This window comes from Urocampus carinirostris, chromosome 13 (genome assembly GCF_059441175.1).
Source record: "Urocampus carinirostris isolate Australia breed hairy pipefish chromosome 13, RoL_Ucar_1.0, whole genome shotgun sequence".
Classification (NCBI taxonomy): Eukaryota; Metazoa; Chordata; class Actinopteri; order Syngnathiformes; family Syngnathidae; genus Urocampus; species Urocampus carinirostris.
In genome coordinates this window covers 21,232,668-21,248,920 of record NC_142361.1, presented here as the reverse complement: position 1 = coordinate 21,248,920, position 16,253 = coordinate 21,232,668, and the positions used below count along the sequence as shown (strand labels likewise).

Sequence of the window (16,253 nt, the reverse complement as noted above, 5' to 3'; positions counted from 1 at the left end):
ATTATTGCAAAATGCAGACTAATATTACACCATCCCCTGAAATCTACATGAGGGCAAGGAAAAACTCAAAAACCTCAACATTAGGAAAATGAAGAAACCTTAAGAAGAGACCGCACATGATGTAATCCCCCTTCCAAGATGACCAGGCTGCAAGGGATGTTGCTATAACAAATAATACACATATATTGTCAACATGAAATATACATCATTCATAAGCTACAGAATAGAAGTGTGTTTTAAGCCTAGATTTAAACAGTTCCACTGAGGTTGCAGATCGAATCTCAGGAAGAAGAGCATTCCACATCACCGGGGCCCGAATGGAGAACGCTCTCGAACCTGTGGATCTCTTCTTGGCTCTTGGGATCACTAGTAGACCAGCATTTTCAGAGCGAAGGCTCCAGACCGGAACATAGGGGGAAATTCAAATCTGACAGATATGACAGAGCAAGTCCATGCGTGATTTTGTATAATACCAACAGAATCTTAAAATCCCATCTTAAGCTTCTTTTTTAAATAATTCAACTTTTTAAAGAACTATTAGTACATTCAGTTCAAGTAGAATTAAAAAGATCAAAGGCACACATTTATAGAAAAATGATCAGTCGTTGATAATTGTTTTCACATACTTTTAAAATGTATTTCTATTAAAGAAAAAAAATCAAATAAATGACATGTTCAAAATTAAATGATGTGAAAAGTATGTATACTAAAATAGGAAAAATAATCGTTAGCCAAATAGAATGGGATTTTTTTCATTATTTTAAGTATTATTTTTCAAATTTGACCTTGTGTTCAAACTATGATATTGTTTTCTTAAAATGCTTTGTTACTACATGGAAAAAAAGTAATTTAGTGTCTGAATGGCCAAATATTTTCACACAGGGTTCACAACCTTTTTGAAGCCAAGGGCTTTTTTTTGTTACTGATTAGCGTGAAGCTAACCCACCCTCCCCCAAGAATCCTTGTCCTTTTGGTTTATACCTTTGCTAATTTCAAGTATTTTTTTTGTTATTTTACAATATTTTGAAATTGTTCTTCTAGTAGTATTCAGTATTTAAAACTTTTTAGGGTCAATAGGAAAAATAGTTCTTAAAATGGTATGGTCACGTCACAAGATCATCAAGACTGGCCAAGATTGTTCTCCAGGGCACAGTCCAAAAGGGTAGGAGGAGATGAAGACTGACAACGAACTGGGCCGACAACATCAAGGAATGGACTAATGCCAACTTTTCCATGTCTTAAAAACATGCCAGACACAGTCCTCAGAGGAAAAACCTGTCCAGAGTTGCGTCCTCAGTAGTGTGCCGATGACCCAAGCGATTAAGGGGACTCCGAACCGCAAATTGTGAATTCTTAAAATAAGCAAAACCAAATTCCATCGGCCATACCGTTTGCTCATATTATGGATTATTTTACTCATTTTAGTAGAACAAGATTATTTGACGGGAATTAAATCAATTTCTGCTGCTGGCAAAGTAGTTTCGGAAAAGGCTTAATGGATTTCAGTCTTAGTCAAGAATCTGACGGAGGCTTACTGGGAAAGGAACAAGTGGCAACAGAACCACATCAGCATTGTTGTTAATAATTTATCTTATTATATCTGAAACTGAAAGAATAGTGGGGGAACGAATTCCATGTTTATTCACCAAGAAACGGCTGAAAGTGTGTGGAGCAGCGATGTGCAGTAAAGGGAGGCAAGTGAGGCACTGCATATATTATGTATTTAAATGATATTATAAATATTATCAATCAAATTAGTATTTAACATATTACTGTGCTGAACGTATGCAGAAGCAGAGTGATGCATGTAATTCTCTTGCCTCGCGGTAGAGGGCGATAGTGAGATCAAGGATTCTAATTTGGCGCACGCCTCAGCCCCAAACAATTAATTAGTGAGAAGATTAGCAAGATAACAGCAAAACAAGCAAGCCGTACAGTATTGTTTTTCTCGTTTAATGGCCTTTTTTCCATGAAGAATCTATTTATTAAGGCTTTTATTGAAAAAGAATAGCGTAAAGGCTTCATTCATAAATTAAGGTAAGACAATAAAAGTTTTTTTCCCCTATACTACAATTAACTGTAAATTTGGGATACAATCCACTATTTTCTTGCCACATTTTAAACCCCTGCAGTGTGGCGTATTCTTATTTTTTCATGGCAACACCGAGAAAAACAGCAAGCTGCTCTTTTCCATAACGCATGCGCTTTAAATACAGAACATTCCGGTGACCTCTGAAAACATTTATGATTCCCTTAAAAAATGAGAAATTAGTCCATGTTTTTGCCAAAATTATTTTTATAATGCATAACAGGAGCAAAACGGGAGGTTTGACAGTACTTTATTCAATATTTACAACGTACTCACAAAGTTTAAACTTTTTAACCCACAAATCAAGTGCTCAGCTTATACTTCCCAATTGAACATCAATGGAAGGTATTTAGCAAAAAGACCTTACTTCCCTTTTTTGTATCATCCGCGTCAATGTCAGGTCGCTGAAGTTTTCTTTTATCCTCAAGGAACGATAACAAGTGAATGCAATTTGGTCCGTTATTGTAAGAATGACAACAACACAAAAAGACACATCTGTGTGGTAATCTGGCACTATTCTCCACAGTATGGTTGCCCTGGCAATGCTGTCTAGAAATATAGAGCTCACGTTTTACGCAACGCAGCCCTCATTCGAGTTTTCTTTAGGCGCTCTTTTAACATAATGTGTGCTCGTCTTTGTGATCACAATCTTGAATGGTCACAGGATCCGAAAACATGTAATGTAAACAACCGTAACCTGGGTTTTAAAATCCAGTAAGGTTTGTATAAATATTTCTTGAATTGGAGCATTTTACTTTTAATCAGGTAATTTACGGTATACATCGCTTTTTTGCTCTGCAAACCGAATATTGAATTCGATGAAGGTTCATTTACTTGTAAATCTGACTCTGCCTCAGGAGACACAAACCTCACTGCACATTAGTATAGTGGAAGAATTTGAGAATCCTAAAAATAATCAATTTTCGCTTCCTGTCGGTGTCCTACCAAGTCAGGAAGTGCATCAACGCATGTTTTCATTCGACGTATGCAAATGTGGGGGTGCTCAGTGATGGCTTTGTGGTGTGACCTCTGATATATCGCATTTAATTTCCTTGATTCTCTAACGAGGAAGTGTGCATCCCGTTAATGCGAGTTGCGCATCTTGACCCCTATTAAAGTTTTGTCACTCAAGCAGCAGATGGCACAATGGCAAGCACAATAAAAAACAGGGGTTTCCACGGCAACGGAGCCGTAACTGCCGTGACCCGGTGTATGCCGGTATCACTTGGTCTAATTGGATGAGTTCCACATCACGATATATTTCATTTAATCACTGTAATTCATTCACCAACATGCAACTTGTAACAAAACCTTACTGGTCATTTAACTACAAAATTCAGTGGCATGGTTTACTTCCCTTCTATTATGAAGGATACCTTACAAGTACACAGTCTATGATAACATCAACACTAACAGTCTATGATAACATCAACACTAACAGTAGGGTGCTCGGTTTCAGGTGTCTTTTTAAAGTTGAAAGTAGAATATTTTCTCCATTAAATATATCTTAACAATACCCCATGTAGTTCAGAGAGCCTTTGGGTGTGAAATCTTCATCGTAGGCGCATGTCCACTGTGAGAGAGATAAACTAAAAACAAAAATCGAGAAATCAAAATGCATGATTTTTTTAACAATTAATTTGTGTGATATAGCAGCAGATAATAATATTTATTAATATATATATATATTTGTACAAATATTTTAAATTCTAATATTTAAAATTCACACAATTATTTAAGTAAAAACAACAATATATATATATATATATATATATATATATATATATATACCGTATTTTCCGCACTATAAGGCGCACCTAAAAGTCTTAATTTTTTTCAAAAGCTGACCATGCGCCTTATAACACAGTGCGCCTTATATATGGCTCAATATTAAATTCGCAAGGTCTCGCAACTTACTCAACAGCCGCCGACTCGATTTTACCCCGAACGTGGAGTAGTCCGCGGTGTATGCTGGGATATATATACCAGCGTTTCATTGGCTAACCAATGTGTCAATCATCATTTGAATCGATCACTATTGGCTGAAGTTATTCGGAGCCTCGGATTGGCTAGATGGCCAAAACAAACCCTGCAATCGGCCGAGTTTAGCAATGGCGTAGCAAGTCCGCGGTGTATGCTGGGATTTATATACCGGCGTTTCATTGGCTAACCAATGTGTCAATCATCCGTTAAATCGATCGCTATTGGCTGAAGTTATTCGGAGCCTCGGATTGGTTAGATGGCCAAAACAAACCCTGCAATCGGCCGAGTTTAGCAATGGCGTAGCAGGTCCGCGGTGTATGCTGGGATTTATAATAATAATAATAATAATAATTTCCTTGTATTGTCATTCTGTGTAACAATGTACACAGAACGAAATGTCGATTACACCTGACCCGTTGTAGCGAGCCGATGCAGCCGCAGCCAACAGAGGGCGCCGCCGACCACTTTTTAAGTCTTAGGAATGACTCGGCCGGGGCGCGAACCACCGACCTTCCAGTCTCAAAGCGGGCGCCTTACCATCTATATACCGGCGTTTCATTGGCTAACCAATGTGTCAATCATCCGTTAAATCGATCGCTATTGGCTGAAGTTATTCGGAGCCTCGGATTTGTTAGATGGCCAAAACAAACCCTGCAATCGGCCGAGTTTAGCAATGGCGTAGCAAGCTTGATACAGTATGCCATAAAGAAACATGTTTCATTAGTCTGTATTTGTAATTATTCTACTCTCCTGGATTTACTTCACTCACGGTTGTAAGAAGACCACGATTGCGTATCATTATTGAACGTGAGAACTTAGGTGAGTTATGCGGCTTTATATTTTCCCGGTATCTTGTTTTAGAACGATCTTGATGTTGCTGTGATGAGTTGAGTGAATTAAACTCAATTCCAAGTGTTTATTGTCATATGCACAGTAAAGTTGTGAGCGAAAAAGAAAATAGAAACATAGAAATGTTTGGCATTTCTTGAATCCCAAGACTTCAACCTTCCGAATGATGATATTTGAAATGACGCATTTAAGTGACATCGTATAGACACCGCATTTGCACGTGTCTACGACACGTATTTGCTTCTTTGCAAGCTTTGGGAATGTTAAGGGGGTAATCAGTTTGACTGAACTATCTGACTGTTTTGTCAGCGTTCCCATTGTAGCGCCTTATAATCCGGTGCGCCTTATCTATGGAAGATATAGGACCAAAAACTATTTTTTGGGGGTGCGCCCTATAACCCGGTGCGCCCTATAGTGCGGAAAATACGGTATATATATATATATATATATATATATATATATATATATATATATATATATATATATATATATATATATATATATATATATATATATATATATACATATATAGGACATATTTTTAAAATTACACTAAAATATTATTTTAATATATTACCTTAAGTTCACATATTGATATTTATATTTTAAGAAGAGTAAAACTATTTGTTAGTGTAAAAAAACAAATATTTTTGAAAAGATGATTATTTTATTAATATACCAATATTGTAACTGGTATCAGTAATCCCAAATACCTTCAATACATTTTAAAGTTTAAATAAATATATATTTATTAAAAGTGTGTAAGTACTTAATTGAGTTTAAACTTCCATAACCAGCCATAGACAAAAGTCAATAAGAAACACAAAATTGCGTTTTTATTTGACTAACCTTCAACAAAATGGCTTGGATGAGATTGAACAACAGTGAAATATTGACATATGAAAAGGACAGTGTTTATTACTTAGGTCGTCATCGTGGTAACAAACGGAATTTGTTAAAAAAGGGGGTCTCAAAATTCCTCGGGGCCGCTGAAGCTAGGGTCTGGGTAAGGTTGGGCCAAATCGGGTTTTCCAACAGATAAAAATAATAATAAAAATGATCAACTGTTCTTGAATATATTTCCCCCCACACAAAATAAAGTGATAAAAATAAAGTAAACAGTATTAGAATTCGTAGTAAAATATATAATCAGTAATAAATAACTCCATAGCCCTGAGGGGTTTCTGACCCCTGATTTACATAGGAAGCAAAAATACACAAAGTATTATATAAATGTGAATCTTTTAAGATGCTTAAATGTTAAGAAATATGCATTTACTTAATCATATCTTGAGGTTCACCTAGAGGGAGCTGACAAAATTGTCTGCCATCTTCCTGCTGCAGGTACTCAAAAATGAAAAACGTTGCGAAAGGCTTGGCAAATAAAAGTCTCCATAGTTTGTATTAATTTTTAGCACTCGTTTTCATTTGCATGACACAATCCAGCGACATCTAGTGGACAAACAATACACACTGTTCCTTTAATGCAACTAAGTTTGCTATAGTTCAGAATTCGACTTTCACGTCTGCTAAGAAAAACAAAATCGACAACGAAATATACCTGTACTGTACATAGCAGGAAAAAAATCGGCTCCAATCAAATTTTGAGGAAGAACCTCTTCCTGTACAGCAAGTAGGCAATGATCACCCACAACGCCGTTCCCCACAAACTTTGGAAGAGTGCCTCCCAGTGGTCCTCCTGGAAACGCATCTCCCAACTGAAGGGGAAGTAGAAGCCCAGGAGCGAGTGTGCCACGTACACCAGGATGGAGTTCATTCCTGCGGCAAATAACATTTTTTTTTATGTTTTAGAAAGTTTTCGGGTGAAAGTCATTTGCAGTACCTGGATATATGAAGGGCTGTCCGCCCCACCAGCCTAAAACATCCGTGATAACGTACATTCCTGCTAGCAAGAGGAAGGACAGACAGCCCATGCACATCACGTAGGACAATGACCTGATGAGAGAAAACACAAAAAAAACAGAAATGTGAATATTTGTCGGAACGGTTTGAGGGTAAAACAAACCCCCAAAAATGGACTGAGAGAAAGCTCTTGATAAATTATTGTGACAAGAGTTTAGCTGCAAGAACTTAACCCTTGAACTCATATTTAGACACGTCAACAAGAACAACACTCACACCATCGGCAGAAAACTCTCAAATTTTCGGCATGAATTTTCTCATTTCAGAATCTAGATTGTCTTAATTGTCTTGTGACTGGCTGGCAACCAGTTCAGGGTGTCCCCTGCCCACTGCCCGAAGACGACTGGGATGGTCTCCAGCACCCCTGTGACCCTACTGGGGATGAGCGGTGCAGATAATGGATGGATTATCTTAATTGTCATTGAAGACAATGTAGGAAACATTGTTTAATACGAGATTTGTCATCGCACTCCACGGTAAACGTAATAAAAAATATCAAAAGAAAAAAAATAGGAATGTTTGGTTAAACAGTCAAATATTTACAAGGTTGGAGACTGGCCTAAGTTTTAAGGGCATCAGAACAGTAGTGAAAACCAAAATGGAGCAATGACATCATCAGCAACCTATTTCCAAAATAGGAGTTTAGAAATAAAATATGAATTCAAAGTTCTTATGGATAGGTCATATTTTTGTAGTCTTGTGTGCTTGTTTAGGATGGTGATGGCCCAGTAGAAGAAACTGAGCAAATATATAGCCCTTTATCACAAAAAAAATCTCAAAGGGCTGTACAGAGCAAAACAACAGAATCCAAATGTCAAATATGGTTGTATCAGTGATAATTATATTGTCATGAAAATTTCATACTCAGGTAAAAGAACCAAAACCTGAGTAAAATCTTGAAAAAGAGCAAAAAAAGAGTGATGCAAAGAAAGAGAGAGATAGAGAAATAGAGAAAGAAAGAGTGAAATAGAGCAAAAAAATGAAAGAAAAAATAAAAATTAGAGAAATATTTGACGGGGAATGTACATCATGAGTTTATACCCTAGACCTAGTAGAATTACTTAACACAGTGCAACAATTATTGACAATAGCTTCACAAATAATATTCAATTTGCCAACACTAGTGGATTATTGGTCTGTGATATTTCGGATGTTACTAGTCAGAAATCAACTACAGTGAAGAAAATAAGTATTTGAACACCCTACTATTTTGCTATTTCTCCCACTTAAAAATTTTCATCATAGGTGCATGTCCACTGTGAGAGAGATAAACTAAAAAGAAAAATCCAGAAATCCCAATGCATGATTTTTTAACAATTTATTTTTGTGATACAGCTTCAAATAAGTGTTTGAACACCTGTGTATCATCTAGAATCCTGACCCTGAAAGACCTGTTCAGATTCAGATTCAGATTCAGATTCAGATCTACTTTATTGTCATTCTAGTACACGTGTATACAGAACGAAATGTCGATGCATCTGACCCCCACAGTTTCCTTGAATGTACAGATATAAATAATGTTGTATTGTATTTTGGCTACGTGTAGTATTTTACCATAGTGCCGATAGTGCAAGAAGATTAGCTAACCAGATGTGCAAAATGGGCAGTCAGGTTAACAAGTCAGGTACACAGTAACATTAACACTGTAACAATAACGCTGTAATTACAATAGTGCAGAGAGCAATGTGCAAGGAGTGGAGTCCGCCCATTATAAGTCCACCTGCACTGCATGTATCATCCTGGATCAGATGTACGTTTTTGAGGTCATTAGTTGAGGTTTAGGGTGTATAGAATGTATTTACAAACAAGTAATAACTGAAGAGACTATTAAATCATTTAATAAAAACGTACTTAAACAAAACTGGAATACAATATATGGTACAGACGATGAAGATAGTGCGTTTGATATATTTTTTGAAATATTAAATACAGAGTATAATAAGAATTGTCCGATGAGACAAATAAATATTACCAGTAAATCAGTAAAGCATCCATGGATAACTAAGGGTTTAGACAATGTTTGTAAGAAGAAAAACACTCTATATGGAAAGGATATCAAACCAAGAACTACAGAAGCTGAAACCCGATATAAAACATATAAAAACAAATTGACAGGCATATTAAGAGCTAGTAAGAAATTATACCATACCAATTTATTGCAAAAGAAAAAAAGCAATATTAAAGGTATTTGGGGAATATTAAACATGTAATCAAGTAATACATATCCAAACTATTTCACTGAAAACAACAGTGACAATTATAAAGAGCTCAAAAAATTCGAATAAAACGAGAAAATTATTGCTCAAAACAAGAAACGTTTTCTTGTCTAGCACGTGGTACATATTTTTGCTCATTTTTTTTAATCTAAGTAGAAAATGTTTTAAAAAATCTGAAAAAAACATCTCCCATTTAAACACACAAAAAACTATTCTGCCCATGTTAATAATGATTTTTTTACTCTTTGATTAAAGAAACAAGATAACATATCTAGAAATAGGGTGCAGCTGATGTATGTTCAAAATATTTTTTCCTTTGAAAATATTCTGGGTGCGGCTTATAATCAGGTGCGCCTTATAGTCCGAATTTTACGGTATGTGAATCCATTGAGCGTATAGAGCCGCAGTGGATCCTTGGCGCAAGCCCCTACAGCCTCGTGCCAGGCAGCCATGTCCCGTCTGTTCCTAAGTGCAAGAATGTTTGATGCAATATCACCTAATGCAAAATGGCTGCCTCCCAGATTCCTCCAAGATAGCTTTTTCTTTTCTTTTTTTTTAACCTCAGCTGAAGTGGCGCCAAAAAGGACTCTTGGCCGGGAGTTAATTACCGCTCGACATCCCGGCAGGGACTCGTACTCAAGAGCTCAATAACCTGTGCATGATGAACTGCCTATAAAAGCCTGGCCGTGCAGGTAATAGTGAGGGATGAGTGTAAGCAGGGAGAAAGGCCCTATGGATCATCGGCACGAAATTTGCTTACACATCACAGATGAAATGGCATTCTTCCTGCAACATTAAGAAGAGCCCATCACGTGAAAGGGCGAGTGGAACAAATGCCGTCATATAGTGATGTGAGCATAAGTGCAGCGGGTTCATAAAGTAAGTGCTGCACTGTTATAAATAAACAAACAGAAAAACACATTTATGTCCTTGTTAAAAAAAATAATACACTAGTTAAGTTCAGATCCAAATTATTGACAGTCTGAATGTGAATATTAGCTGTCTTACACTAAAAAAAGTCCAGTTTAGAATTAAAAGATCAATGAATGAATGAATCAGAGGTTGGTAGCGTAGCCAAAGTACTGTAAATTTAGAATAGTATTCAAGACTTCCCAAAGAGCTTTACATTGTGCTTCACATTTCCCAATAGCGGCCGTGCAACCATGTAAGGCGCTAACCTGCTTATTGGGAGTATTAGGGGTTCAGTGTCTTACCCAAGGACACTTCGACATGTAACACGGAGGAGCCGGGATTCGAACTGCGATCTCTTGATCCCAAGACGAGTGCTCTACCTCCTGAGCCACTGTGATTTGGTGTGTTTAATTGCCTTTTTTGACGATAACAATCGAGTTGAAAAGGAATTGATTGCGAAATACTGTTGCTAGCGTAGTGATGTCATCATGAAAATGACCTGGGCTGGAAAATAATATTTTAAACATTTGAACTTTGGCATATACTCGGTTTTGTTGCAGTTTTTTCGAGCATTTGTATTTTGTTATCACCACACATTTCTTTTGGGATTAGAATTTTAGGAACGCTGTGAACAGTCAAAACAATACATCACTCAACACACCCGTGCTTTCGTCTTTTTTTCCAAATAGTCATATGATCGTTTGGGAGCATGCTGCACCGCCAATACCGTTGATGCCTTTCCCAGATACGGCTTCCATTCCGTCAGAGTGAAACCGCGGTGCGAGTGCTCCAGCCAAGATCGCTAGAAGGGGGTAAGGCGCAAAGGGGATCCCGATTTTCACAGACAGATCATGTTAGGATATGAGAATTCCACTTCACACGTCTGACAACCCGGGTGACTATTTACAGCCCCGGCTGTCGTTAGAGGTAACCAAACGCGTGTTTCAGTATCTGTGATTTGTGCCGTTTGGAAAACACATCCTTTCTTTTTGTGGGCAAAGGAGCTGGATTTAAAGGTTCAGGAAGCACTTACCAAAGGTTTTTATTGACAGGTATAAATCCTTCGTCTCGCGTGCACTTAGAAAGGACGGCCGCCCAGATTCCCTGAGGAGGGAAAAGAAACAGATTTCAAATCGATGAAGAGGAATAAAGCGAGCCGTATCGGGCCACTAAAACGCCAGGTCGTACAATCGAGTGGATAGTCCTGATGAGAGGACCGGGATCGATTCGGGTGCGGAGATCGGAACACAAACAATGTTTTTTTCAAAGAAGGGTTAGTACGGGCCCAGATGACCCCATACCAATTAGGGGGTCAAAAACTTGATGCCCTTTGCCCGGTTTCGAAAAAATAGCTCACCTGTAACGGGTTGTTGTGATTTTTTTTCTGAATTTTTTTTAAACGTAACAATGTAAAACATTTGTAATTGTAGTGTTTTAAAAGTATGTGTTTTCTAGCAAACAAAAATCATTAACATGACCAGTGTCTTTGTGTACATGATCAAGTTTTCTTCATTAGTCTAAATCAGGGGTCCCGAACCCACGGCTCGGGGGCCAGTTGGAGACCAGTTGAGGATTTGAGGGCCCCCCGTCTTAATACGAATGGTTAAATTCAAGCGCAGTCCACGTTAATTATGGATTCATTTATTAGTGACTGAGTGATTTTCATATTCATTTTTTACGTTTTACATTTTGAGATTTTGAATACTCAGCCCAACCTCACCCAGACCTAAGTTTCGGCAGTCTCCAAGTAAATTGAGTTTGAGACCCCTCGTCTAAATAATTATATTTAGAATCAGCTTCTCAATATTATTTGCAATTTTTCAGTGCCATTTTTTAAAAAAAGTGACCAGACTTAAGCCCCTCTTCCAATTAACATAGTGCCGGTGATATTATAATAATGACATAGTAATAGCATATCAATAACACAACAACGGTTTAGTTAGAGGAATGCCCTATGCTTGAAGCAATAACAAACAAGTAGCTTCTACAAAGTTGGTGAACCTCCATACACAGTTCCGAAATAGTTCCCAGAATAGCTTATCAGTTCGGATAAAGTGAAGGGTCGTCGTAAGTTTTCTGGGAAATTTGAAAATGTAAACGATGGGAACGAGAAAAGATTAGTTTCGGTAGTTTTAAATGTAAATCCTCAACATGATAAGTGTCTTTACAAACAGTACATGATCAATTCTGAAAGAATACTCTGAACAGCCTCTCAGTTGCCTCCTTTTTCAAGGAAGATGTTTTGTGGTCTAATGACTCTATTTTAGACCACCTTCCAAATGCTCACAATCTAGTAATAACATAATAGTAATAAAGTAAAACCTTGGTTTATTCGGCTTGTTTCTTTCTTTAATATTGGATACCGGAAAAGGAGATTACATCGGATGCCTGGGTGTTTTGTTATTTGCTATCATTCTTCACTGTTGTTCACGGTTTACATCATTATCATTTTTGGCCGGTAATGTTACTGTTCTACAATATGATTTTCACACTCTTTAGGGCGGATCTGCAATTTGTAACCTGGCAGATTTGATAATATATATAGCTCAGGGGAGGACCTTTAGAACAGATTTGTATCTTGAGGGTATCGTCCACTCCTGGTCTCCTTGCAAGTTGATCACTCATTGATGTTTCTTTTCCTTATTTTAAGTTACTAGTTGGTAAGTTGGGTCTTTTGGTTGGGTGAACATTTCATGTGGTATGTCTTGGGTAAGTACACCTTGCTGGCGCCCATCCTTCTCCAGGCCAAAAAACTATAAACTTACAAATAGAAATTACACGACAAGTTATTTGAAAAATGCATAAAAAACTGGTAGCCCTTTGCATCAATCAGGAACAAAAAAGAAGCTGACCTCCTCCATACACAGAGGGTACAATTTAATGAATCGGGTATTAATAAAAACCGAAGCGTGTCAAATCTGTCACCATTAAGATTCGACATAGAGATTTGCAGAAACATTCTAAGGAGAAAGCGAGCAGGGGCCAAGATCTGAACGAGCGGGCGTCGGGTGGGTATCTGTCATCCGTGTAGAGATGCCGGAATCGATGGTGTGGAAATAGCCTAGCCTGGCCTGAATTCAGCCTGCGGGCTGTCCAGGCGGCAGGATGCGGGACAAGGCTGGTATATGGGACAATCGCTCAATTTCAATCTTCACTTCTGGGGATTGATCGTTGGGATTTAATTAACATGGCCCGTTGTTGTTCTTCCTAGTTTTTTTTATTTTGGGAGGAGGGGAGAATACCTCAGTACGGCTGCCCCCGAATAACAAACCGCCGCAGGAATCGGATCAAAGCCCGGCGTGGTGAGTTTGTGGTTTTATGGAAAAGTCTCGTCCTGAGAAAATGAACACGGTGACCTGCTAATGTCTAAAACATTGACGGTTTCCTTTCAGTCTCAAGGGCAGGTTGTTATAAACTAGAAACTAACACAAGTAAATTGAATTAATATTTTCTCCCAGCATTTCATTGTCAAATTACTCTCTTGAAATATCATTCAAGTCATTAACTGGTCACCTATGTTTGCATTGGAATCATAAAAGTCAAATGGTTATTAATCTGGTCAACTATTTCTTTATTGTTTGGTGCCATCGAGATACTAACTGGATTGAATTGTTTTCATTTTACGGAAGCCACCATTCTATAAAGAAAAAAAAAAACTTAAGTAATGTTCACCACAGAGAGAACCTTTGTTGACAGATTCAGGGTAATGGTCATTATTTCAAAAATTGTCATTTATGATAAACACAGATCACATACATGAACACATAATGTCATCTAAAACTATCTGTATGCTATACGTTATAAAATATTTTCCTTTTTTTAAACAAATCACACCGAAGTAGCATGGATGTAAATATATAAAAAAACTAAGCAATTTAAATAAAATTTAAAAAATCAAAATGAAATATTGATTTTGATATTTGTTTTCAATTAAAAATGTCTTAATTTAATTCTCTATACAAATCCATTTTGATACGGTCACAAACATAATACTTCATTTGCTCATATGGTGACATACGCATTATTATTTTACTGTGTCTTAAAAAATGACTGAAACCAGGGATAGGCGAGGACCGATACGAAGCAATGTTTTTGTGTAGATAAAAGCACTATTTTAAAGGGACATTGGGTACTACTTGACCACTAGACATCACTGTATCGTGTACTATAACCAAAAAGGAGTGCTCAAAATCACAAGGGACAATACAAACTACAGACACTTAAAGAGAAATTAGTAAGTATCAGTAATAGTGGAATCGGTATTAGGTATCTGTATTAAGTATTTCCATTTATCCATTTTATGTTCTGCTTATCCTCAGTAGGTTGGCAGGGGTGCTGGAGCCCATCCCAGGCATTTTCGGGTAGGGGACACCCTGAACTGGTTGCCAGACATGGTATTGAGTATTTAAAATATTAAAAACGTGGGATTGAACCCCCTAATTAAAATGTTTTCATTTTTTAGGAATAGTTTCTATAGATTTAACTGAAATGTAATGCTAGGAAAGAATTTGTGCTGATAAAAGCGATATTTGAGATATCCTACTCATAATATATGCTAATACCAGTTTTGTCTGTCCTCTGGTGGTTGTTACACAAACATTTTTAGCATTAGTGAAATCGGTAACATGTATCAGTATTGAGTATTTGCGTATTTAAAAAAGGGGCATCAAACATTCTTAATTAAAATGTGTCATGTTTTAGGAATGGTTTGAATTATAATCTTTATTTCATGCAAGAGGATCTAATTTTTGTTTTCATCAATAAAACTGCAGTAAAACAGTCTTTTGTAAAACAGAGGTTGATTCCTTTCTCCTAAGAAAGAAAAAAAAACAATTGTGTTTGTGTTCTTTCGGTGACCAACAAGCCCGACCTCTTTCTCCCAGTCGGATTTCAAAGACATTAATTCCGGCAGCCCGTCCAGCTCCATCATCACTTCAAATCACGTGAACACCACTTGAGGATGTTTGCCTCCAAAGCGCGCAGGCGAATCTTGACCTCATTTTAAAAACGACACATGAGGTATCTCTGCAGCATCTCACTGATAAGAAAAATAACACGTGTGGGCTTCCTATTATAGACGACTGTCCTTCTTGTTAGAGCAACAAAGAGCCCTGCGACAGTTTTTGAGATGCAAAGCAGGGTCATCTCATATACCCTGGCTTTTTCCCTCTGGGAAACATTCCCACTTTAAGTGAAATAGCAGCCAGATTGGCTGGGTTCATTTTGCCCTCTTTTGTAAGTGAAGACCACCCAGAATGGAGTGAAATGCCAAACACATATTAAATAGAGGCTACTATTGGATAGAAACAGCAGGTAAAGGCTCAAAACAATCAATTAATCATGATGTGGTTGTGCAATTACACTTTATTCTAGTACACCCCCTCCACAAAGCACACTTGCGCCACCACCCTCAACCCCACAAAAATCCCCCACCTCAAAAAGAAAATCCAACTCCAACCACGGCATTACTGCCATGTCTCTGGTCTGTAAATATTTGCAAAGCGTTTACAAAGCAGGTGTGCCACTATGACAACAATAAATGCGTTGATAAAGACAGTTTTCCATCGACACGAGCAGAACACCACAACAAAAGAAATAGGACATTCATTAACATGAACAATTCGCGGTTTGCAAAAATCGTGCGTTTATGTGGTTATGCGTCGCACAATAACGATGAAAACATATTTTGTCTATTATCTAGAGCTAACTAAAACTACAACCTTTATCATACGGTAGAAAAAAATAAACTTCAAACCCGGGAAAATATTTATATATATAATATACATATACTGCGATTGGCTGGCAACCAGTTCAGGGTGTCCCCTGCCCACTGCCCGATGATTGCTGGGATGGGCTCCTGCACCCCCGCGACCCTACTGAGGATAAGCGGTGCAGCTGATGAGATGAGAAGAGATATATATATATATATATATATATATATATATATATATATATGTTTTTTTATCCTTTCTTTAAATTATATTGTAGTATTTTATATTGTCTACTAAAATCATTGGTTTCAATATTAATAATAATACATGTATTGTACTACTACTACCATTTCTATCATTATTACCAACCAACCATCCATCCGTCCATTATCTTATGCTTAACCGGGGTTGGGTTGCTGAGGCCTTTGCCTCAGGAGGGAAGCAGAGACCTCCCTACGCCTAGCCACTTCATCCAGCTCATCCGACGAGATCCCAAGGCGTTCCCAGGCCAGCCTAGAGATATAGTCGATCCAGCGTGTCCTGTGTGTTCCCAGGGGCCTCCTGCCCGTG

The 16,253-nt window shown here is 37.6% G+C and overlaps 1 protein-coding gene across 1 annotated transcript in view; it reads right to left on the bottom strand.

Moving 5' to 3' along the window:
- Positions 1-5,929: 5,929 nt before the first annotated feature.
- LOC148354047 (heparan-alpha-glucosaminide N-acetyltransferase) overlaps positions 5,930-16,253 on the bottom strand; it is a 55,743-nt gene continuing 45,419 nt past the window's right edge. Inside the window, exons 16-18 of the mRNA XM_088351427.1 lie at positions 11,006-11,076; positions 6,765-6,877; positions 5,930-6,700 (exon numbers count right to left, since the gene is read on the bottom strand). Coding sequence (XP_088207553.1) covers positions 6,519-6,700; positions 6,765-6,877; positions 11,006-11,076 — 366 coding nt within the window. The 3' untranslated portion in view covers positions 5,930-6,518. The remainder of the gene's footprint in view (positions 6,701-6,764; positions 6,878-11,005; positions 11,077-16,253) is intronic.